This window comes from Triturus cristatus, chromosome 1_2 (genome assembly GCF_964204655.1).
Source record: "Triturus cristatus chromosome 1_2, aTriCri1.1, whole genome shotgun sequence".
NCBI lineage: Eukaryota > Metazoa > Chordata > Amphibia > Caudata > Salamandridae > Triturus > Triturus cristatus.
The window spans coordinates 1067226115-1067250389 of NC_140580.1; the positions used below are offsets into that span (position 1 = coordinate 1067226115).

The 24275-nt window shown below is 43.6% G+C and overlaps 1 protein-coding gene across 2 annotated transcripts in view; it reads left to right on the forward strand.

Annotated features, from left to right (window-relative positions):
- LOC146868665 (noelin-like) overlaps positions 1-20059 on the forward strand; it is a 147445-nt gene extending 127386 nt beyond the window's left edge. For both annotated transcript variants that reach the window (XM_085612799.1, XM_085612790.1), the window contains exon 5: positions 18110-20059. In XM_085612799.1, coding sequence (XP_085468925.1) covers positions 18110-18784 — 675 coding nt within the window. In that variant the 3' untranslated portion in view covers positions 18785-20059. The remainder of the gene's footprint in view (positions 1-18109) is intronic.
- The last annotated feature ends 4216 nt before the right edge of the window (positions 20060-24275 follow it).

Here is a 24275-nt window from a genome sequence, read left to right on the forward strand (position 1 = left end):
TTCTTTTTCAATTTTTGCAGTCACTACCCCTGGGTTATGCTTTACAGACAGTTGGTTCCTGCACTCAGTCTTCCCTGTGTACCCTCCCGCCGGTATCCTGAAACCCCAAGAGAATCCCTCCGGAATAATTTAGCCGCCGCGTGATCTGGGTATCTGTTCAGCCAGGGGAATCATTGCCATGACATCAATGAGAGTGTGCGATACTAAACCCTCCTCTAATCTATTCAGGTTTCCTCCTCTCCCTGGAGCCCTGGTTGCCCCCTTAAATCTGCAGGAGGTCTCGGGGTGTGAGGGCTGCCCACACGAGGAACAGGCGTGTTTGAACTTACATGTGCCCGCTGCCCTAGTGCAGGACCGTTTGTTGAAATCCCAACATACTCCCTTTTTATCCCCCCAACCTTTACCCTTTCCTGGTACCTCACTTCCTTGCGCATGCCGAAAGGGCTGTTGCGGCTTGGCCGGGTATATTTTCTGTGAACCGGTTGCCCCCATCGCTGCTGCCCCCCCAGGTATCTGATTGTACCATGACAAGGAATCCACCACATCCCATGCTAGAGAGGGATTGAATTCCTTAGCTTTCCTGAATGAAATGTCATATTCCTTCCACCCATTCCCCACTTGTGTCTGGCTCCACATGGCAATCCTGCTCTGGTAGCAGGCCATTTCAGCTTGTAAATTGGGCGACCTTTCAGCTGTAATGGCACTAAACACGGAAAAGGCCCTCATCCAGTTAACAAATGTCTCCTCAACTCTGAACTTAACCAACTCCGTTCTCCATTCACTGGGCAACATCCATTCCTTTTGTGACTTAGTGTATTCAAGTTCCCTATTATCGAGCAGTAAGGAGAAAATGTTGATATATTTGCCCACCCAAATCATCTCTTTCACAGCCTGAGACACATGCTGCCCCAAATTCTCCTTCCTTGAGGGCCTAGCACCATCTTTCAGTAACGGCAAAGCCACCTCCTTACCACTGTCACTGCCTTGCGATGTAGCACCATCCTTCTTTGCCGTCTGCTCGCTGGCGGAACCTGTTAGGGGAGTAATTGGTGCCAATGGTGCCCCTTCCCCCGCCCTGACCAACTTAATCATTTCCACCAGTTTCAAGGCTTCTGCTGAATGATCCTGAGAGGATGGCAATACCCCCCCCCCCAACTGTAACCAGGGTAAAACGGCAGCTATCTGGGATGCCAATTCAACCGGGACAACATCATTCGGGGGGGTTGGGACCCCGACGGGGGCAATGTTCACGGGGGTGGCAGGGGAAATGACCCCGAGTGGGGCAACCGGCAATGCTGGTATAAGTGTAGCTGGACCCGCCGGTGCCATTGGGGGCATCACGGGAGCTTCCTTAGGCACTCCCCCTGGCAAACCCTCCCCCTCAGCTGTATTCTTGGGCGTTGTGCGTGCAGTTTTCTTGGACTTGGCCCTCTTAGGAGGGGTGGCAAAATCACCTCTAGGCTGAGGTGGGTTGACTACCCTTCTTGGCCTGCCTTGTGGACCAGTAGGCCCGTCCAACCTCTGATTAATTTCTGCCACACTCCTACCTAACTCGTCCACCTTACCCAAGCGCCTATCCATCGGCCTCATCCTGCGCATCATAACCTGCATCATTTGCTCCATGCGGGAACTCTTATTAACTCGCGCCCCCGGCATATTTCACAATCGGCGACCTGTAACCACTTTTACCGTTGTTTTTTGATGGAGGAACACGACCGGCCACAGCACCCACGCTACCGGAGCCTCAATACTGGCTAACCCAGCAAGGCAGGTGAGCAACAGGCTCTAACCCGCTTGGCTCCCAGCAGCGCCGGGATGCAGACCCCTGTACGTGTCCTCAGGCACCCTCTGCGCAGGCTCCTACGTCCTCGTGCACTGCTCCTGGACACAGCCGACACTCCGTAGTAGTAGACACCTGTGCAACGCTGGACTGCCCCTCACGATCTGTGCTGCCGCTCCTGAATAGGTTGGAAGGTACCTGACGCTCTTGCTGTTAAAATAAAATTAAAATTAATGATCTGCTTCGTGCAAGTTAAAAAAAAAACGCTTAAGAGATCTCTCCCCCCGCATGTGCTGCGCTCGGGAAGGAAACCACAAAGCTATTGAGTCAACAAATAGCTTGCAGGGACCCAAGCGCTGTAGTGTTCAACCCTCCCACGCCCTCGTGCACTGTGACTGAAACTGACGAGGCTCCAGACGGGAAAGGCACTACCTCGTGCCTGAAAATCCCCCTCACGATTAGCGCTGCGGCTTTAAAGCTAAAACCAAAGGAAATGATGGACGGAGTGTTGAACATTGCAAGCACTCACCCCCAGTCAACTGATCTGGGTTTAATCCATCACCGTTCTTTAGCCCTTTAGTTCTTTGTTTGAACTGGGGTGGCAGAGTGGGCTAAAGAACGGTGATGGATCAAACCCAGATCTGTTGACTGGGTGTGAGTGTTTGATTGGTTCTGATGCTCCGTCCATCACCACCCCCTTTTGTACCGCTTTGTTCGCCATAAGTTGGCAGGGTATGCTCAGACGTGAGTCCCTTGCTCACTTTGCCACTGGATTCAAGCAAGCCTGTCTGAACTGGGGTGGCAGAGTGAGCTAAAGAACGGTGATGGATCAAACCCAGATCTGTTGACTGGGTGTGTGTTTGATTGGTTCTGATGCTCCGTCCATCACCACCCCCTTTTGTACCGCTTTGTTCGCCATAAGTTGGCAGGGTATGCTCAGACGTGAGTCCCTTGCTCACTTTGCCACTGGATTCAAGCAAGCATGTCTGAACTGGGGTGGCAGAGTGGGCTAAAGAACGGTGATGGATCAAACCCAGATCTGTTGACTGGGTGTGAGTGTTTGATTGGTTCTGATGCTCCGTCCATCACCACCCCCTTTTGTGCGGCTTTAAAGCTGGCTGGGAGACACGCGTCGCTTCCCTGCAATACAAAACCGATAAATCAGTGTTCCACCCGCTGCAAGGGCAAGCACCGCCAAGCTCTCTTCTCTACACGTGATGCGGGACCCAAGGGCTGTAGAGTTCAACCCTCCCACGCCTTCATGCACTGTGACTGAAACCGACGAGGCTCCAGACGGGAAAGGCACTTCCTTGCGCTTGAAAATGCCCCTCACGATTAGCGCTGCAGCCTTAAAGCTGGCCGGGAGACACGCGTCGCTCCCCTGCAGTACAAAACCGATAAATCAGTGTTCCACCCGCTGCACGGCCAAGCGCCGCCAAGCTCCCTTCTCTCCACGTGATGCGCGTGCTCCGATGGCGGCCCCAGCGACGTCCCGGCGATCAGCTGGAAACACCAAGGAAATCCCCCGCACTCGCGTAGCTGACGGCTTTCGTCCTCGCTGTCCCGGCGATCTACTGGGAACAAAACGAAACAACGTCAGAAAAAAGGGTCCCGAGGGAGGATGCCCCGACGCGACCCCTGCGTTCTCCGTGCTGCTCTCGAAATCTCGCCCGCCTCACCGATCACCTCCACCAGACCTCCGCCGAAGGACACTGCAATAAAAAAGAGAAAATTAAACGCCCCGAGTGTGGGGGCACACGAGGTATGTGGGGAGCGAGCCAGGGACAAGAGGGCACCCAGCTCGCTCCCCGGGCCTCTTATGGGACTGTGCCCCCCGGGGGTCGCCGGCCCAGCCGGCCCGAGCCCGGCCGACCCGCCCCCCTGCCCCGGAAGCTGTACCGCTGCTTCCGGGTCACGGGGGAGGCATCAGCCTATCGGTGGTGGGAGCGCGCCGCGTGCGTCATAGACCCGCGACGCACCCCCACCACCGAGAGGCCGGGGGAGGGGGGGGCGCCGCATCGCCATGTGGGCGGGAGGGCGAAGCGGCCCCCCCTTTACAGGAAACATTGTCGAAGAGGTCAGATGCTTGGTGCAGAAATGTAGAATATTCCAAAATGTATGGTGTTTACTATAGAAGAACCTCATTCATTGTAATTCTCCCCTGCTGCTCTTTAGAGTTGAAACGCCTCCTGATTGGGTGGTCAACTAGGAGGCGGCTATCAAGGAGTATAGGTCACGTGACACCCAGCTAATGTTTTAGTTTACGATTTCGTAGCCCTAGTGTTATTTAATTTGTCCAGGAGGGTTTCTGTAATGACCAACAGATATGTAATAAATGGGCATAAAAAGTAGTTTATTGTATCTATTGACAATCATGAATACCTGACTGGATTTTCTATGGAGCGAGCAGCTGACAAGTCCTACCCTGGTGTCTGTAAATATATACAGACATCTATGAGGCTTTTGTAGCAGAGGGACAGATAGCTCGAAAGAACTCCTACATTGCACATTTAAAATCAGCTTGTGTGGTTCATAACCCGGGCAACATGTAGCTCACATTTCTCAAATGTTGAATAAGGAAGCAGAATACAGAACCGAAAGTAGAGCAGCTATTTTCAGAGCACCAGGTTGTGATGGCGAGTGCTGCAATGCTTATTAAGTGGGCCAGCTTCGTCCCTATGGAGCTGGGGACAGACAGGCTGCTCAGAAAACATCACGTTTGACTTCCATGTTATTGGAAAAGGTGTCGGTTACAGTTGTAGCGCAGAGGCCAGCAGGAGAGCTGCAGTTAATTGTTTGCAGTAGACTTGTGAAGTGAACGTCACAGGTCTGTTTCTCGGTGGGGGTCACACGTACTTTAATCCTTGCAAAGTTCGTAAATTGAGTAATATTACATTGTGTAATAGTAATAGCTTTTATTTATAGCACATAGAAATTGTATGAAGAATTAAATAAAAATAAGCTTTATTGTCCACAAGTGTCCACCAGACGTCAATTGCCCTCACAGAAACCGGGCCGCAGGTGACAGCACTTAAAAAGGGCGAAGTGGGGTAATTTGCAGCCATTATTGCTCTGCAGGTAGGGCAAGAAGTCTGCTAGCACCACCAGCCTCCTCCGCACCAAAAATGGGGGGTGCTGCCGGAGCTGGCTCTCATTTTAATGACGGGGTTTAAAAAACAGCTCTATTTCCCTGCGGCACCTACTCAGCCTCTTTTCACATGCCAACACATTCATTTTCATCCTGAATCCCTGGATTGCTTCTTCAGCTATCTACAATCAGTTACCGGCTTGATCAGGCTAATTTATTTTTACATGGGTGAAATTGCATGAAATCCTAGAATTGTACGTTACATAGCTTCACAGGAGCAGCATTTTGCAGGAGAATCATTTGAGCACAATGTTTGTGGGAACAATATAGACACAGCCAAGAGACTTTTTTCCTCAAACAAGTCGCTTCCCAGTATCCCTCATTAAGTATAAAGGCGAGGTGCGTCTGCGAGTCGTTTTTTTCACACACAATACAGATAAGGACACTTGATGAAAGTTTACATATTTTGTGCAATTTTTGTAACATTTTGCAAAATATTTTCACAATTTTACCTATTACTATCTGTGGCACCTTTACACTTTCACACATCCTGAAGGACTCTCAATACCCCTCCCCCGCCTCTCACAACTATCCAACACCCTGAAAAAAACCTGCGTGTCAACCCCGTCTAACACATTTCCATCCTCACAATCCAGTCACATCTCTTATCTATTCCTAAATCCCTTGCTCCTTTCCCTTCTCATAATCCCCACTTTCTTCCAGTCCCCCTCTTCAACAATCTCCCCTGCTGTTACTTGCCTTCCCCCATCTTCACCCTTATTTCTCCTCCCCCTCTTCAACAATCTCCCCTGCTGTTACTTGCCTTCCCCCATCTTCACCCTTATTTCTCCTCCCCCTCTTCAACAATCTCCCCTGCTGTTACTTGCCTTCCCCCGTTTTCACCCATTCTTTCTCCTCCCCCTCTTCAACAATCTCCCCTGCTGTTACTTGCCTTCCCCCATCTTCACCCTTATTTCTCCTCCCCCTCTTCAACAATCTACCCTGCTGTGACTTGCCTTACCCCATCTTCACCCTTTCTTCTCCCCCTCTTCAAAAATCTCCACTGCTGTTACTTGCCTTCCCCCATCTTCACCCTTATTTCTCCTCCCCCTCTTCAACAATCTCTCCTGCTGTTACTTGCCTTACCCCATCTTCACCCTTTCTTCTCCTGCCCCTCTTCAATAATCTCCCCTGCTGTAACTTGCCTTCCCCCATCTTCACCCATTCTTTCCCCTCCCCTTCTTCAACAATCTCCCTTGCTGTGACTTGCCTTCCCCCATCTTCACCCATTCTTCCCCTCCCCCTCTTCAACAATCTACCCTGCTGTTACTTGCCTTCCCCCTTTCTTTCCCTACCTCTCTTCAACAATCTCTACTGCTGCTACTTGCCTTCCTCCATCTTCACCCTTTCTTTCCCCTTCCCTCGCACTGTCAGGGGCACTCATCAAAGTCCTTCATTGAATTCTCAGTGCTACTCCTTGTTACCCACAATTTCTCTTGTTCCTGAGACCCCTAATCACCATGCGAGCCTTTGCTGCTACCTACTATCCTGCCCAGAACTCCTCTTACTCCTCACCATTTTCTCCCTCATCCTTTCCACCTACCTCTCCGACAAAAAACAGTTTATCCCTATTTCATCATGATCTGTGCCCATGTGCAACTCACAACCCTCAACTCACCCTTGTTCAAACACCCAGTAGACCACGCATGGATTCATCTCTGACATAAGGTCAGATCAGCTTTTTTTCTCCGATTCCTAGCTTGGAAGCATGACGCTCCAATAATGTATGAAGCAACGTCGAATGGACACAAGGTAATCCAGATTGACCACCCGAACCAGAGAAGAGGAACCCAAACCGTAGAGCACCCAAGCTCATTGCAAGGGCTGCATCTGGCCTGGACAAATGATCTTGATGCCTGTACAATCTCACATACTTGTGGGAATTTTGTGTTACTCTTGTTACATGAAATATCCAAATTGATGCCGCGTGTACAATTTTAGAACAGAAGCATAGGAGCAACGTGAATGACCAGAATATGAGCAGCTGTTTTTCACAACCCTTGTGTTTTTACATTGTTTTGATTTGTGAAATGCATCCGTGGATCCAAAATAGATGCAAGGACACGTTTTCTGCTTACATACAGCACTAAATGGCAGTTTTACTTTTCATGCAATTTTGTGTTACTACAGTATTTTTTTTGTGAAGATGCAAAAACAAATATGCAAAATTCACACATTCCTCAGTGCTCCTCCAAGCCTTCTCTGCAGGTGAGTGTTGGCCTCTTTGTGAAGCACAATCTATCATAGGAGGCTTCTCAATGAGAAGTGGTTCATCTGCATCATAAAGCAGGTCCAAAATCCAAACATAGGCTACCTCCACCCATACATCTCTCTGAAGACCTCTTCTGCTTCTCACAACAGTATGGGGCATATTTATAAGCCCCTAACGCCACAGGAACATCACTTTTAACAACGTTCCTGTGGCAATAGGGGCTTTGCTGTATTTACAAGGCGCTGTTAATCCACTTAACATGGTTTAACACATCCTTGTAAATAAGGCACCCTTTCACTCTATAGTATACTTAGCATGAAAGGGGTGGGCAATGGCTATTGTGGTATATGTTCTGTTGCACCACCCTTTGATTTTGATGCTGCCCCCTATTTATAAGGGTGGCGTAAATAGGAGGCAGTACCAAAATTAAGACTAGTAAAAACCTGGTCTTAACATGGTGAAACGAGGAGAAATGCTTTATTTCTCCTTGGTTTTGCTGCCTCTTTGTGTGCTGCATTGTGCAGCACTCATAGAAGGAGTAAACCGCCATGAAGGATTGTTTATGTGCATAAAGGTGTCCCTTCCTCAACATAAACAATCATTAAAAAAATGACTATTTGCAACTTCTATATGTGCTGCACAATGCAGCACACATAGAAGTTACAAAGCAGGTGCATGCTTGCACTATGGTTCAAGGGTGCCTGTGTCGGCACTAGGCAGCTTAATTTAATGTCAGCGCAAGGGAGACACCCAGTGTGCGCCATATTATTGTAAATACGGTGCATCCCTGCGTTTGTAAAGTGACAGAGCATTGAGTTTTTAACTTTAGAGCTAACCCGCACTTGCTTGTAAGTATGCCCTGTGTATTTTATATGGACCTAACTCCTCCAGAGACCCCTCTCATCAGTTATGCAGGCTTTGGTCTGAAAACGCTCACAGCAGGATTCAGATACCACACCACTGGCAGTTACAGGCCACACAAATACTAGAAAACATAACACAGAAACGGATCTTGCTCATTTTGCAAATAACCAGAATAATTACTCAGCTCATCAGTGTCTATTTTATTGACCTCAGAAGGATGAGAAACAGATTTGATCTCAAAGTAGATGGTGAATGGCTTATTGTGCTTTTCCCTTGTGTTTTAGCTCTCCCCCTTCCTGCTATATCTCTCATCCAATGCTTACAATCTTAAGGGCGGTAAGTGGTTGACGCCTCTAGAGCCAAGTCCCACAGGCTTGCAAGATTTTGTGTGTGCAGCAGGAAGTCTGACTTTGTTGTTGACAACAGGTAGTTTTTTGACTTTCCTCCCAAAGTATGAAAAGGGAACGGGAAATGAAAAAGAAAAGGAAAAGCGAAAAGGAGGTACACAAAACCAAGGATTCCACTTGCCAACCCTTGTCTGTGACCAGTGCACTTGACAGCACTTTCAATAACCTTTCTTAGTCGGTGTGATATGTGAGCGCGAGCACAGCTGAATGCTGCGTCGCCTTGCACTTTTCAACCGGACTCAATTCCACTTAGAAACAGACAGCGACAGAAGGGTGGCTGGAAAGAGGCACCTAACCAGGACCACCGGCCGTATTACTGAATAAAGCCGTATAAAGATGCTGGCAACACCTTGTAAGTTACTTATGGGTTTTCTTGACAGCATTCGAAGAACAAGAAAGCAAACGTTTTGTTTCTATGATCAATGTTTACACACTCAGTGGCATGTGAATGGAGGGTTTACATGACTGCTACATGTATGCACTGGTTTTAAATGAGATGTGTGCATAAAGTTTTCCTTATAAACTGTCTTTTCAGCGAGGAAGAGCCTTACACTTTCTCAATCACCTTGCAAAGGAAAGAGAGTGACCATAAGTTGTACTTAACATCTCCATTGCATTGATAAAATGCACACTCCTTCCAGTGGGTCTTTTGGCGCTGGTCTTAATGTCATGTGCCTAGAATAGGTCGGACTTAGGTGCTTTCCTGAAAGCAAGCTAGCTGGATGGCAGAATTCCAGAGTGCTGGAGCTCGGGCAGAGGCGGACTGGTCGAGCCCATACAGAGCTATGCGGCTGTGCAGATACTGGGACGCAAGGTTATTCATGCACTCGGTGCGCATGGTTCTGGCAGAGTGTTACTGGGGTGAATAACTTAATCATTTGTAGAATTGGGGTTAATGAAACCGCTCATTTGGGAACATCTGTTTGCTGCTGTAGTATTTCATCCAGCCTGCTTAGGGATTGCTTGGTGGCCCTGGTGCTGCTCAGTTTACGCATCTGCTGAACATGAACAGGTTTTCACTGCTGGTTTCCTAGTCTTCGGCGAGTTTACTCTGATCTGAAAAGTCCACTTTCTGCGCCGCCTCTCATCCCCTTGAGATCCGGCCTATCAGAGGCAACCCGTGCAGCATTGGTTCGTGGCTCTGCGGTCTCACAGTAGGCAATTGCGCCAGGGGCTAGTAAAGACCTTTTTTAATCACAGCTGAAAGACTGAACAGTTCCCTTTGTGCGGCTTGAATGGCTGAAGAGTTCCTGAAAAGCAGAGCCTGAGGCACGAACAGTGGAGAGTTCACCAAACGAGGCAACAGAGCACACGAGCTTCATGCCATCCTGCTAGACTCATCTGCTCAGTCACAGCATCTTCACAGCTTTCAGCTCCAGTGGTCTCGTGATGCTGCTGCTGTTCAGGTGTTTTATTGGCTGTGGGCGTCTGTTAGACTCTGGGATCTTACAGGTAGGTTAGCGATACCAGGCGACCCCCATTCGACGATCACGCGTCTCTAAAAGGCTTGGACTTTTCTTTTCACAATTCATTATTTTCAGGTGTGATAACCCAGTGGGTCCGATTAATCTAAGACTACAAGTTCCAGAATTCACTGTGGTGGTTAGTGAAAGGCGGGGACATGCAATGACGTAGTCTCCTGACATGGAGTCATATGGTAACCGTAACATAGCTGTTGTAATGATATTTTTATAACCAGTGATTAATTATCCCCTATTATTAACTTAGCACCTTCCTAGTTATATATTATGTCCCCTGTCCTATGCTGTTGATGGTGCATTCCAACAGTTGGAAATGCTGTCTGCCTCAGAATGTTGGATAATTACAAGATTCTCATCTGTCAAGTAGGCTAATGGCGTAGGACTGGTCAGTGGACCCTCACAGGCTTTTCATTTCACTCTAATCAGTGCTTCAAATGGGCCGGTACTGTCTGGTATTGAGTACCAGCACTTTTTTCTTTTGAGAGGGAGAGTACCTGCTATTGCCAAGAAAAACCTAATGCTTTTAATTGGAGAGTACCGGCACTTCTCAGAAACAAGAAGGCACTCTGGTAAAGAGTACCTGCACATCTATTTTTCTATTTCAAGCACTGACTCTAATCATGTGCAGGTCCGGCCAGACCAGGTAAGAGCGGTGGGACGGGGGGGGCAGGAAGTCGACTGACGATGGGATAATAAAAATAAAACCACTTACCTTGCGCTCGTAGCATTGCGGAGTCGGCGATGCGGCAAAAGCAAGGTAAGTGTTTTTATTTATTTATTTTCCCTATCCCGTCGTTTGTCTACTCCCCCAATACCCTCCAACTCCACCCCAACACTCTTACCAGTACCAACAGTGCCTGATCATGTGTAAACATACAAGAAAGCATGCACACGTGAATTGAAGTGCAGCGCTCTTAGTTCCTGATACCATGTGTGAGTAACTCATCCAGTGTAGTTTATTCTTGAATTCCAGTGGTTCCAGTGCTTTTCATCCTCTTATAATTTCAGAACTAGGACTGCTAGTACAAGGCTGCACAGACAAATCATGACTTTATGAGCTACTGAAGCAGGGATTCAGGAGCGTTAAAGTGGTCCTTGATGACAGAAGACATGTGAGTTTCACATATTCAAGTCTCCCAGAAAAAATAGTTTCGTGGCTCCCCAAACCCCCACATAAACTGTTTTTTGGGGACATTTCACTTTCAGGTCAAATTGCAGAAAGTCCTCACACTTTTTTTTATTTCAATAGAAGTAAAAGTTGAGACTTTGCATCTAAAGTTTAATTTTGCACAGCACCTAAATAAAGTGCCAATGTAGCGTCAGTGAGAGCTTTAATTGAAGACTCGGGACCAGCACCATGTCTCAGGGGCTTCCAAGACCTCTCAATTTTCCAGATTCCATGGATGAGTGGCTTATCCAGTCCTGGTGTTTCTCGTTGAATTCTAGTTCAAGTGGGCTTCACAGGAGCACACAAAGGAAAACCACTGAATGAATGGCCTTCTCATGCTGGAAGTATGAAACATGTGAATTCTGGCACTGGATATGAGTCCACGCAGTCCATGTTTTTAAGTAAAGCACGTGGGGTCAATGGGAATTCGCTCATTTGCCTATTCTCTGCCAATGAGGAAATGTCCTACTAGGAGTCACTCAGCACGTTCTTAGTACGTTCAATTTCAGTTTTAGCCAAGATGTTCTGAGACCACTTGTGTAATATGGAAATGCATCGGAAGGGGCACTTCTGAGCATGGTTCCCAAAATAGGCACTGTAAGACGGGATCTGGAAAATTGGATGCTTGGGAGAAGGAGAGGCAGGAAATGAGAAGGTGGTGAGCATATGAGTTTTTGAAATTACCTCAGAAGATTTAGGTTTTAGGATAGTCTTTGTGGTGGCCTCTGGAGATATTGGCCTTTAGATAGGGGGCCTTAAGATATTCTTTGAGGTGTTCTTTGAAAATGAGGGTCTTCGGATGTTCTTTAAGGTGGCCTTTAAAGATATGGCTCTTCAGTTATTATTTGAGGTGACCTCTGGAGATATGTGTCTTCAGATAGTCTTTGTGGTGGTCTCTGGAGATATTGGCCTTTAGATAGGGGTCTTCAGATATTCTTTGAGGTGTCCTTTGAAGATGGGGGTCTTCAGATATTCTTTGAGGTGTCCTTTGAAGATAGGGGTCTTCAGATTTTCTTTAAGGTGGACTTTGAAGATATGGGTCTTCAGATAGTCTCTGAGATGGTCTTCGGGAAATGGGTCTTCCGAAAGTGTTTGAGGTGGTCTCTGAGATATGGGTCTTCAGATATTCTTTGGGGTGACCTCTAGAGATATTGGCCTTTAGATAGGGGTCTTTGTATATTCTTTGAGGTGTCCTTTAAAGATAAAGGGTCTTCAGATGTTCTTTAAGGTGCTCATTGAAGATAGGGGTCTTCAGATGTTCTTTAGGTGGACTTTGAAGATATGGGTCTTCAGATAGTCTCTGAGATGGTCTTCGGGAAAGAGGTCTTCCGAAAGTGTTTGAGGTGGTCTCTGAGATATGGGTCTTCAGATATTCTTTGGGGTGACCTCTAGAGATATTGGCCTTTAGATAGGGGTCTTTGTATATTCTTTGAGGTGTCCTTTAAAGATAAAGGGTCTTCAGATGTTCTTTAAGGTGCTCATTGAAGATAGGGGTCTTCAGATGTTCTTTAGGTGGCCTTTGAAGATAGGGGTCTTCAGATAGTCTCTGAGATGGTCTCCAGGATATGGGTCTTCGGGTAGTCTTTGAGGTGGCTTCTAAAGATATGGGTCTTCAGATCTTTCCTGAAGGAGAACAAATTAGGCGTGATTCAGATGTTTTCGGGAACAGAGTTCAAATTCTTAAGGGTTGGCAGTACACAAGAGGTACTCAAGTGACAGAATTCCGAACATAAAAGTAAACTATTTCATAAAAGAGCAAGCAACGCCATTTGAATCAGCAGTCTGACTGTCTGATTAAGGTATGCTATTCAAATTAGTCAATTTGAGCCACTCACTGCGGTGGCACAATTTTAATCAGCCAGATGAAAATAATTCCAGGGGAGAAACACTGAACACTCATCTTTGATTCATTGATTTTTTAAATGTAATCTAGTGCAGAATGGACCCCTAAGGCTAGTGACAAAGCACATTGCAATAGGAACTATTTCAGATTCGTACATTTTTGAAAAACAAAATGCAAATTTATCTGAAGTGAAAGAAGCGAGAGGCAGTTTAAGGTGACTCGGTTTCGCGAAGACGCTTTTTAGCAAATACAGATTATTGTGTAGAGAAGTTGTATCCTAAACAGAAATAGAGGAAGAAATATCAGATAGTTAGTTTGTAAAAGCTGCAGCTAGCAATTCAAAGAAATACATTTTAAAACAATTCAGGAGATGAGTTCAGTGATCATTCCTCTTTCAGCGCGAAGGGGAAATTGTGCCAAATTGGAATTCTGATTTCTGTAAAAATTGCTTCACAGCGGAAATCTTTTGCAAAACTGAACAAAATGTGAACATGAAAACCGTTTTCTAAACAGGGAAAAAATGCAGCAAACTCCATGCGGCATGGCATGCTTTATTCTGAGCCGGGCACTCGAACTGGACTTGGAAATACCTTAAATACCTTCACTGGTAAATACTGCACCCTGTTATAATGGTATTTACCAGGAGCATTGATAGTGGCCCATGATACCTGGGCACTCTGACTATGACCCGGAATTGTTTTGCTTTGGTTGATCAGATTAAAGGGCCGAGGAAGAAAGATTTAATAGAGCAGAAAAAAGGCACAACATTTTCATGAATGCATGAAAAATTAAAATGAGTGAATGATCCCCTTTACTTGGAAACATATTCGATAGCTTATGTGTTACAAGGAAACAACATTGCTTGTTATGCCTCTGGGTTACTGCATCAGCACTTTCTTTGCCTCTGTAATCCTTTGGAGAGGAAAACATGTCCAGTAATCAGTTCCACAAGACACTGTTTCCATTCTGAAGCCTTCCAGACATTTCTTGTAATTCCTGGGCATTGCAGCATTAACAGGCAGATGGTTCCTGGCAACACCACTCCTCCTAGTGATGATCAGGAAAGTCTTTGAAAGGGCTGGTGCCAGAGGCGCACTTTAATAATGGCTGCTGCAGATCAGGCCTCCAGGACATGTCTCAGGACAGGCTCCAAATACTGTAGAACTGGCTGATGGCAATACTAATACCAGAGCAACCTTACTTCCCTATTGCCAAGGATTTGTATTGTCAAAAACGATTTCCATATAATCAGAACAACTTTTAGCCAGATCACAAAACATTTTTGAGTAGTACTAATTCATGTCCTTGGTGGTAACTTAAGACAGTGCTTCCTGCAGCTTCCCTTTACCACCATATTATGAAAGCAGGTTTCTGGAGGGGATAATCCTTGACAAGAGTGCTTGGATAAACATTTTTGTTGCATTTCTCTGTGCTTGTGATATGTTCTTTTGTTTTAGTCCTGCAGTCTTTTTGTGCCTCATTATTGCAATGTCATTTTGTTGTGTTGTGCTGTGAGTGCTTTGTTTCCTTTTTGTATGGTTTGTTGTGCCCTGTTAAGCTTTACTTGTGTTGGTATGTTGATTTGTGCATGTTATTGTGTTAAGTTAATTTTTTTACTTTACATGTGTAAACACATGCTGCTACATTTCCAGCCAAAAGCAGCAGAGGCCTTTAAAGTTCCTGTAATCAGTAATCACTTATCATATTCTAAGGTTGTAAAATAGCAGAACTCCACCACTTGCCAGTTATAGGCTTCAGTTTTAACTTTATTTTTATTGTCATTGTTGTTTATGCTTGTTGTGGGTTAAAATTAAGGGTATGTGCAATCTCATAATTTTCTTCATGAAATATTGTATATTTTGCTTACATTTTGTGAAATTATGCAAAATTATATGCTCATTCCAAATTTGTGAGTTACGGGTATCTTGTGTGACTGTTTTTTAAGTGAGTGTGCAACTTGTGTACAAAAGTTTCACAAGATTCCCATAGGAAACTGGCTTTAGTAGAAAAAGTCTCTTGATTGGAATCTCACACCAGTTAGGTGTATTCGATGCGAGTGTTCACTTCAAAACAATTATGCAAAATTGCTTAGTGTGAAATTGTGTGAGTTTCACATAACTGCAATTATGAGAATTTTCTGGATTTTTCTGGAATAATTTCAATTTCTCCCAGTTCTAGTTAAAATATATATTGCATTTAGAAAGTAAAAATAACGAACTAACAAATCATTTATTTACTAGTAAAGGAAATATCTGTTTTTTTCTACTACAAGTACTTTGCACACTATATGAAGATCAATAATGCACAAAACCTTCGTCTGCATAATAAAATCTTTGTATATGTCTACTAGTAATATTAGCAGTCTCTAGAACCTACAGTTAGGCCCAGATGTACTGTCCTTCACGCAACAGAGTTATGAAGGAAAAATAGTTGCACTGCATTACACAGAGGGTAGAAAATAGTGTAACACCAGATTTAGGGCCTGAATACGACAATGAAGCTCTGGGAACTGCCGTCGCCTTTTGGCGGTTCGATCACCCAAATACCTGGTGGTCTGACTGCCGGAGTACAATGCGGGCAGAGAGACAGCTTCAAGACCACCGCCACTGCTGAGATCCAAGATCCCGCAGCGGTCAGAACAGAGACAGTCAATGTTGGCAGCGCCGGCAAGGGCACTGCGTGGGAATTATGACCTGCCTTTCCATTGACCTTGAAATGGCGGGGACACCACCTTGAAAAGGTTGGCGGTAAGGCGGGTAAAGGGCCACAAAAAGAACCCCAAAGCAAATAAACCCATGTGGATTGTGGCCGGGCCCATTTTGTGCCCTGTTATGCCTGCACTGTTGGTGCACACACTGTTTTTCATGCAGGACATGGTGCATGGAAACAGTGCGCCCAACTTGCAGGAGGCACAGCAAAGTGGCCGGCATTGCGTCAGGCTTCTCTCCTAAAGCCGAAGCATGCCACCACCTTGGCTGCACTGCCGACACACTGCAGTCCGCAATGCTGTCGTAATGCGGTGGTCGGGATGCCACCGGCTTGGTGGCATGTTCCCGACCGCGGCCGTGGTGAGCAGGCGGTCCTCTCACTAAACTCATAATCAGGCCCTTAGTTAGAGTTTTCTGCCGATGACACAATCAGTGGTGTTCGGGTTAAAGATGAATGTTCTGCATGATGCTAAGCCTTACACTGTTGAGCAAAGGTGGTCTAGCAGTGGCTGGACTCCAGTACAAATTTGTAGGCATGGACAAAAGCACATTTAAGATGTGTATTTTAGGCCAATGCACATGTTAAAGGTCGGTATATCAGCCGATATACTGTTTTAACCTTTGCTTGTGCCTGCTGTTATTTAGCATTAGGATTTGGTGCAAAGCGAAAACACGCAAATTTAGTGTGTTAGACTTTGTGTTGGCCCACCCGAGACATACATTTCCTTGCTTACATTAACATGGGGATGGCTGAAAATGATCTGGTGCAGAATGAGGATAAATTTTCAGCACAAAATCGCTTTTGCGTGTGAACGTTGATCAATTGGTACAGTGTGTGCTACTGGGCGATACATCACGGCGTGTTAGCGTCAGCACAAACCTTTAGTAAATCTGTGACTCAGTGATAAACTAAGCAGGACACTATGTGCCACTTTCGGAGATGAATGAAACATGATTCTGTTATCTTTCTACGGAAATTTGATTTCCTGAAAATTTACAATCATAAAGCTGGTAATCAGATATTTTCAATTGAACATGAATTTTTTGCGCTGCTTTTGTTCAACACAAATTAGAAGGAATCTCTATTATTTGTCATTCAATTTAAATCACAAAGTAGGCTTAAAATTGACTACATTGAACAGCTTTCATCATTGTTTCTAACCAATAACCAGATGTGCATTTTTTGCAGCTTCACTTTAGCAGTGCATTTTTCTATTGTCAATGAAACATGTATTCCAAGCTGTGATATGTATGCTTTTTTCACTGACATAGTACTATCAAATTACAAAGTTGTTTTACGTGAGTGCAAATGGAAAAGGTGTGCTTATCGGATAGTCACTTCTTTTCTTTAACAAGATTGATCTAAATGGCCAGCCAAATATTAGGAGAGGAAAGAAGACCGTGGCTTGCCCAGATATTATACGAAATAAAGTATCCTATCTACTACCACAGATAAAAAGGTTATTACATGTGTCTACAGATTTGCATGAGGAATCAAATATATTGTCACAAACTCCTCTGCGACTCCTTGTGTACCCTTACAACATACCAAAAAGTATACATTACATATATTGTGCAGGCTGCACTTAACTGTGTAGCTGTAGTTGGTAATTTTCAATTACAATATGCGCAAAGGCTTCTGCTTTCAAAATTAGATCAGCTTATAGCTGTGGAAAGATGGAGTAAATAATTAGGCACTGGTGCGTGATGTGGATTCATTTTTTTCTTTTAAGCTATTCTTTCTACTTAAAATATTAGTGTTGCAGAATAAATTATTATTTTGATGTTAACCTGTGATCTTTACGTCAGCAATGGGCCAGAAGATTAAACACATTTCCCTCTATGTAAGGGCATATATATCATTGAGCATAAGCGGGTGTATGAATTGTCAACCTTTTTTGGACCATTCTGTAAATACTGTCATATGATTCACTCTCGATAATTTACGATATTCAGTCCTCATGCAAACCTCATCTTTGCTGATATTTGACTCTTTGGAGGAATAATTCTTGAGAGAAGTAATGAAGTGGAAACCGCAGAGAAAATGGAGAGTCCTGGATTCTTCACACTGAATCAACATTTTTGTTTTCATTCCTTCTGATTGCAATTAAAGTTTTCTGATTTTCGAGTGGTTGATGGTTGGTGTATGTTGGAATAAAATCATTATCCCACAGAGTTATGAAATAGTTTTTGAAGTGTTCCTTCATCCACTGTTCCCATGATCTGTTAGCCATTACTTTGGACGAACCCCCTTCCTTCTCTTCAGTCTTCGTCCTCTTGATGTGTTTATTTAATTCTGTACTTCTTTCCTTGGGCGTCCATCCTCTGAATAGATTTCCTTTACCTTTTTCTTAGCTGTCCCTCCTCATTAATTAATTCTTTCATGCGTGAGACATGCCTACTGTTCCTCAGATGTTCTTTTTATTGAAAAGTAACCATGGTGGTCACCAATAGGTTCTTTATTCATGATTATAACAATAACATTTCTTTTCTCTTAGGTTTGGTACATGGATGACTACTGCTACAACAGGTTCGTCCGAGAGTATCCTTCCATGAGTGACTTCATGAACATGGGTAACTATAGCTCTCATCGCCTCCCACACCCATGGTCCGGCACTGGCCAAGTGGTCTATAATGGCTCTATCTACTTCAATAAAATCCAAAGCCACATCATCATCCGCTTTGATTTGAAAACAAAGACCACCCTCAAAACCCGTAGCCTGGATTATGCTGGCTACAATAACATGTATCACTATGCCTGGGGTGGGTTGTCAGACATTGACCTTATGGTGGACGAAAATGGTCTGTGGGTGGTCTATGCTACCAACCAAAATGCTGGCAACATCGTCATCAGTAAACTGGACCCCAATACGTTGGCGACAATTCAGAGCTGGAGCACTGGTTACCCAAAGCACAGTGCAGGTGAAGCCTTCATCATCTGTGGAACTCTCTATGTCACCAATAGCTACTCACGAGGCACCAAAGTCCACTATGCCTACCAAACCAAAACCTCCACCTATGAGTACATTGACATTCCGTTCCAGAACAAATACTCCCACATTTCCATGTTGGATTACAACCCGAAGGACAGAGCCCTGTACGCCTGGAACAATGGGCATCAAGTTCTTTATAACGTCACGCTGTTCCACGTCATCAGATCTGACGAGTTGTAGTCCTGGCTACCTAGCGATGGACAGAAGCAAAAAATAATAAATATATTTAAAGAAGGGGACACACACATACATATATATACATAAATATATATATATTAAAGCTGCCAAAATAAAGTGTAATGTTGCAGAAGGAAAGTTGCTTGAAGCATCACCTCAGCATTCCTAGATTTCAGTAGGTCTGTACTAGAGACAAAAAAGAGCAAAATCAATTTCCTGTGTACCTAAGAGATTGCAGAAAGAACTGCACCTAAAGACTTGTCTTTTTCTTTTCAAGTAGCAATCTAACCGACCTAATATATAAGGCAATGACTGTTGCAAAACTCCTGGTTAGGACTGCCCTCTGTACGGACTGCATGGATCCCACAACCAGCTTTTCTGGATGTGATTGTTCTTACTGGGGAGTTGGGTGGGGGGGAGCGGGCCGGATATTAGTCAAAGAGCCCAATTTGGTAGCATATGTGGCCAAGTTGGGCTACTTTCACGGGCAATCCATTGCAGCTATTGTCTCAACTGTCTTTTGGTCTCATATACGAACGCTGCTGAGGTCCGTATGGTGGACCCTGCCCTGAAAATTGGTGTCTTAGTGAACTATTAAACACGATGGCTTGAGTATGTATTATGAATATGAACAGGTGTTGTACTCATATTGTTTTTTGAACTTATGTATCCAGCAAACTATAACGTGAAATGTCTGTCTGTCATTTATCAAAATTGTTGGTGGCATTTTGTTGGTTCGAAGCGATGAGTGTCTAGTTTTCAATACGATTGAATTACGTGGGTATGTGAAGGAGGATTTTGATTTCAGAGAAAAATCTAACCTAAAATGTTATATCAGTGTTCACCCTTCCACCAAGGTAGTCGATTTCATGTGGATAAATATAATACTAATACTTATCAGGAAAATGTCTCTCTTTGCTGTGGAAGTATCTTAGCATTAACAGGTGGCGAAACCGGCTTTTGTGGAGATTGTGCAGCAAATATGTTTCCTCTAGAACATTTTGTTTAGGGCAAAAAGTTTAAAGTACATTAGATTTTGTTTGTAAGAAAAAAGAATTTGTACTATCCACGGTTATCTAAGGAACAATAAAAAACATATTACGCGACACCCATTTTGCACTGTTTATGTGTAGGTGTCTTGTTTTCTTTGAGATTGTTTATGGGTATATAAATATGTTTCATGAAAGAGAGCTCTGATAAAAAAAATGGACTGGAAACAATTACAGTGCAAATCTATTGATCTGAAAACCTGCAATACAAAAACTAAGCATTTTATCTTTGAGATGTTGAAAATATTATGCATAAAAATAAATTCCCTAAAATATAACTACTAAATATTTTTTGTAAGTTAAAAATTGAATTTTATCAGGACTAAAGAGTTGTTGTGGTTTCTCAGATGTTGTAGTTTCTCAGGAGCAAATTTAATCCACCAGCTTCTTAAGACAACAAACACCCTGTCTGGATAGAGAACATTTTGAAGATAACTTAGGGAAAAGCGGTAAGGGAAGAGAAAGGCGGATGATATCCAGGCATCAAGGTGACTTGGACACTTTAAGAATCTTCTGTAGGAAAGTAGTTCTTCCGGTTTCTGTATAAGACATCTTGACACATTAGGGGTGCCTTTGTAATCTGTATAAGACATATTGACACATTAGGGGTGCATCTGTAATCTAATCTTCATGGCCCTATCCCAGAATGATGCTCACTAAGGTAAGGTAGAGGAATCGCAGTAACTAGGATACATCAGTAGAACTGAAAGGGTTGTAAGCCGGTTTGTGGAAGTCTTATTTTTTTCTGGAGTCACAGCAATGGTGGATCAAATAGTTAAAGAAACTTGTCTTGGTAAGTAATTCAGACATTTAAGAACACAGAGGGGATGGAGAAAGGCAAACAGAATGCTGCCATCAAACTCCCTTCTATGTCCCAGAAATTAAACCTGCTCTTAGGGCTCCTGACCCCGCAGGCCCACAGCTTCTTAGCCCCTGTCGCAAAAGGCCTTCCAGTAACTTGTTTTACGTGATAGGTAAGGGTATTCTGCCTAAATGTTGAGTTTTATCATGATGCTTTCCAGGAAGGCTCACCCTGACTCTGGGGTTGATTCCTGACACATTTGTCAGCAATATGTACTGTATTTTATCCTAGCCATGTGTATTTTCACAACCCTTTCATCCAGACCATTTTAAATGTGTTGCCCAAGCAATAGTTTCTTCCCTCCAAATTTTCAAAGATTTTGATATATGGTTTACTTCTTCCTTCTAAATTGCATCTCATCACTATCTCAGCCCTTTCACATTTTCAAAAAGGACATTTTTTGCTCAGAATGGCCTTTTTGGCACAAATTAGGTCCTACACCATAAATTGTATATTTATTTTGTTTATTTCATCCTCCTACATTCCATTTAAAATAAATCTACTTTGGTCCAAAATGTATTTAACCCAGAAAATGTTGCACCGATTTGTGCAAATAAACACATTGGCCCTTATTTAATGAAAGTATGAACCTATGGCCCTTTGAAATGGCTACTAAATTGTTGCTCTCTTTTGTATTACGTTGTGTTGCTCATGCGCTCGTGCAAAGCTTTAATAAATAAGGGACTTCTTGTTCAATCTGCTGAATGTTATAACAGTGAAAACTCTGTGTCACCCCTTAAAAGCTCCTAAGTTCAAGTCATTCATTAAGCAACAGAATTTCATATCTACCTATGGGGAAAGTGCTGAGATAAAGGAATACCTCACTATATAAAGATCCTACTTATGAATTCTTTAATCAAGCAATTCTATATGCAACCGCAGGAAGACACTGAATCGGCCTCTCCAAAGACTATTATTGCTAGGTCCTAGACCTCTGCCTAGTGTAATGCCTCATTGATTAGTTTAATAAGTAGTTCTTGTAAACTACAAATCATATGTCACAACAGTCCAACACTGCCAAACGCATTCTGATCCTAAAGGGTACTCATAGAATTCACAGAATGGAGACAAGATATGACCTACTGAATTTAAAGATCATAGAGACCATCCAACAACCAAGAGACCTATTTCATATTTTGAAAATTTTATTAAATTCCAGATTTCTTGTATTGTGCCATCTGTCTTGGGCAAAGATTTGTGAACATCTTAAGGTATTTTACATAAATGAATACAAGGGATCCACAATTTTATCAAAGAAAGGAAAGCTCAAGATTACACCTTCACAAAGGTTCTGGGAAAAATGTACACTGACACCTCTGTTTTATTCTCTGAAGAAGGCACACAATATATCACTGATTTCAAAAAGGAACTATATATTTATATTAATCATAATTCATTGCCAGCTATGGTTGCTTGCAAAAATACTTAAGTATACAACAGCAGATGTTACTAATATGGTTGGCTTGTACTTATAATCAGTGTTAGTATGACAGCCATTCAAAACCTCAGATCTAATAAAGCCATTCTAATACCCAGCATATTGAGCAAGTATTAAAATTGCCTTTCATCAATGTCTTTTAAAGCTATTGAATACCGTCATGTTAGAAGAATTTCAGGGTTTATTTAAATTGATTAGGATAGATGATTTGCCCTCACAAAGCATGCAACTTAAACTCTACTTTTCCCCATCATGTACTCCAAGTAGCAGTGGAAGATGTGGAGGTACCATCTCTAGTTTTCTATTTGGATTTTCAGGCTTCAAAACTGTAGACTTTAGTCACCATCTATTTAGCACTGAAGCTCTGTCATCTGTGTCATCAACTAGAGCTCTCATTCTGAGTGGTCCGGAGCTACCAGACAATTTGGAATGGCTTTGAGTGGAACCCAGCCTTGACTAGAACAACGGTGGCTGCAGGAAGCTGCTGTGGTTAGTCCCCTTCCACCTTCATATTGCAGCATTAGGGAGCAGCAAACTTTTCACCCAGCTCTCCGCTTTCTTGCTCAGTCCTCCCTCTGGACCCTGCAATCCACACAACTGACCTCCCCAAAGAATCCCCACCCATTTACCACCTTTCCAAAGCAAGTGGTTAACAGGTGCAGATTTGTGCCCGTTATTTCCCTGAAGGGAGAAATATGCAGAATTGGTAACCTCAGGTCTGCATGTTATTTCCCATTCTGTAGGAAATGACTCACATTCTCCAGATTTAGATGCAGTGATACTAGCCAGAATTGGAGACTTTGGTTTCCGGGTGTCCGTGCATCAGAATCCAAAGAACTCATAACGGGGCCATTAGTAGTTAAGATCATGTTCAAGAGAAAGAAAAAGAAAACAATAGTTGAAGCTGGAAAACCACTGGTTAGCATTTCAATTAGTTAAATGTTGGATTCACTCTGGGTTAAGGCCAACCCCACTAGTATTTAGCATTGTCATCAAACTAGTAATGAAACTGTAGACAGTCAAATGTCTACTACTTCCTTCCTCCATGGACAACATGCAGATATACGGTGGTACTCCTACTGCGCTCAAGAACTTCTCATAGAAAAGACTTGCATTTGAATATAATCTAGAACATATTTGCTAATGAACTTGTAGAAGTTAGGTCCATTGAGGGCTCCGGGAGAATTCCATGGCTACGCATGGTAAAAACCATTCTGGTGGAAATGGGATTGGAACAGCTGTGGGTGTCTCCAGGAACCAATGTGTTTCCCACCAAACAAGAATTTAAAGCATTGTACTGGGCCTCAGTTCGGCAAACCCTAGTGTCCGCTTCTAGTTCTACAAGTTTATCAGGAAGGTTTCTGGCTAATAAGTTGGATCCCTCCCATGAGAACTACTGGGATATCATTACCAGACCCCTTGACAAGAAACTCTACCATCAGTTTCGGGTGGGATCTCTGCCCTTGAATTCATTTACTAAAAACTGGGGTACTGGAGCAACCGAATTTTGCAAATGGTGTCCTGGCCATAAGGAGACTGAGGGAAAGACCCACGTAGAAAATGGATAAAACCTCTGTTCCAACGCCTTACTTGCAGTAGTTCTGTGGAGGCCATTCGGGCATTGAAGACGAATACCTCAGAGTTGTTTGTGGTGAGCACAGCGAAATTCCTTGGCTGGGTTTGGATTATTAGAACAGATAGAAATGATTGCTCATCCGAATTGTATTTAAAACTTTTCATTCCAAAAATGGACATTGTATAGTATTTTAAGATGGTTTTTATCGACTGATTTTATGCTTTTAAAAATTCACATAGATGGATTGTCTAAATACAAATGGGATGTTTAACAAGGGTTTTTTTTAAATGTATAGCTTTTATTGTGTGCAAAAAATATTTTTAAACTGGACAGTATATGGTGATTGAAATGCATGGTTCAAACTGTATACGTTAATTTTGCTGTCTTTTATGATTTTATTATCGAAATAAAGACATTAAACCTGGAACCTGGAACCTGGAATCTAGAACAATGAGCTAAACTCAAATGTTAATCTTGTAATTTCTATCTAGGTATATTGTTTTCAATCTCCATCAAGCGAGAAGTGCCCTTTTGTCCACTGACAAGGAAACCACAAAGCAGCCCTAGGC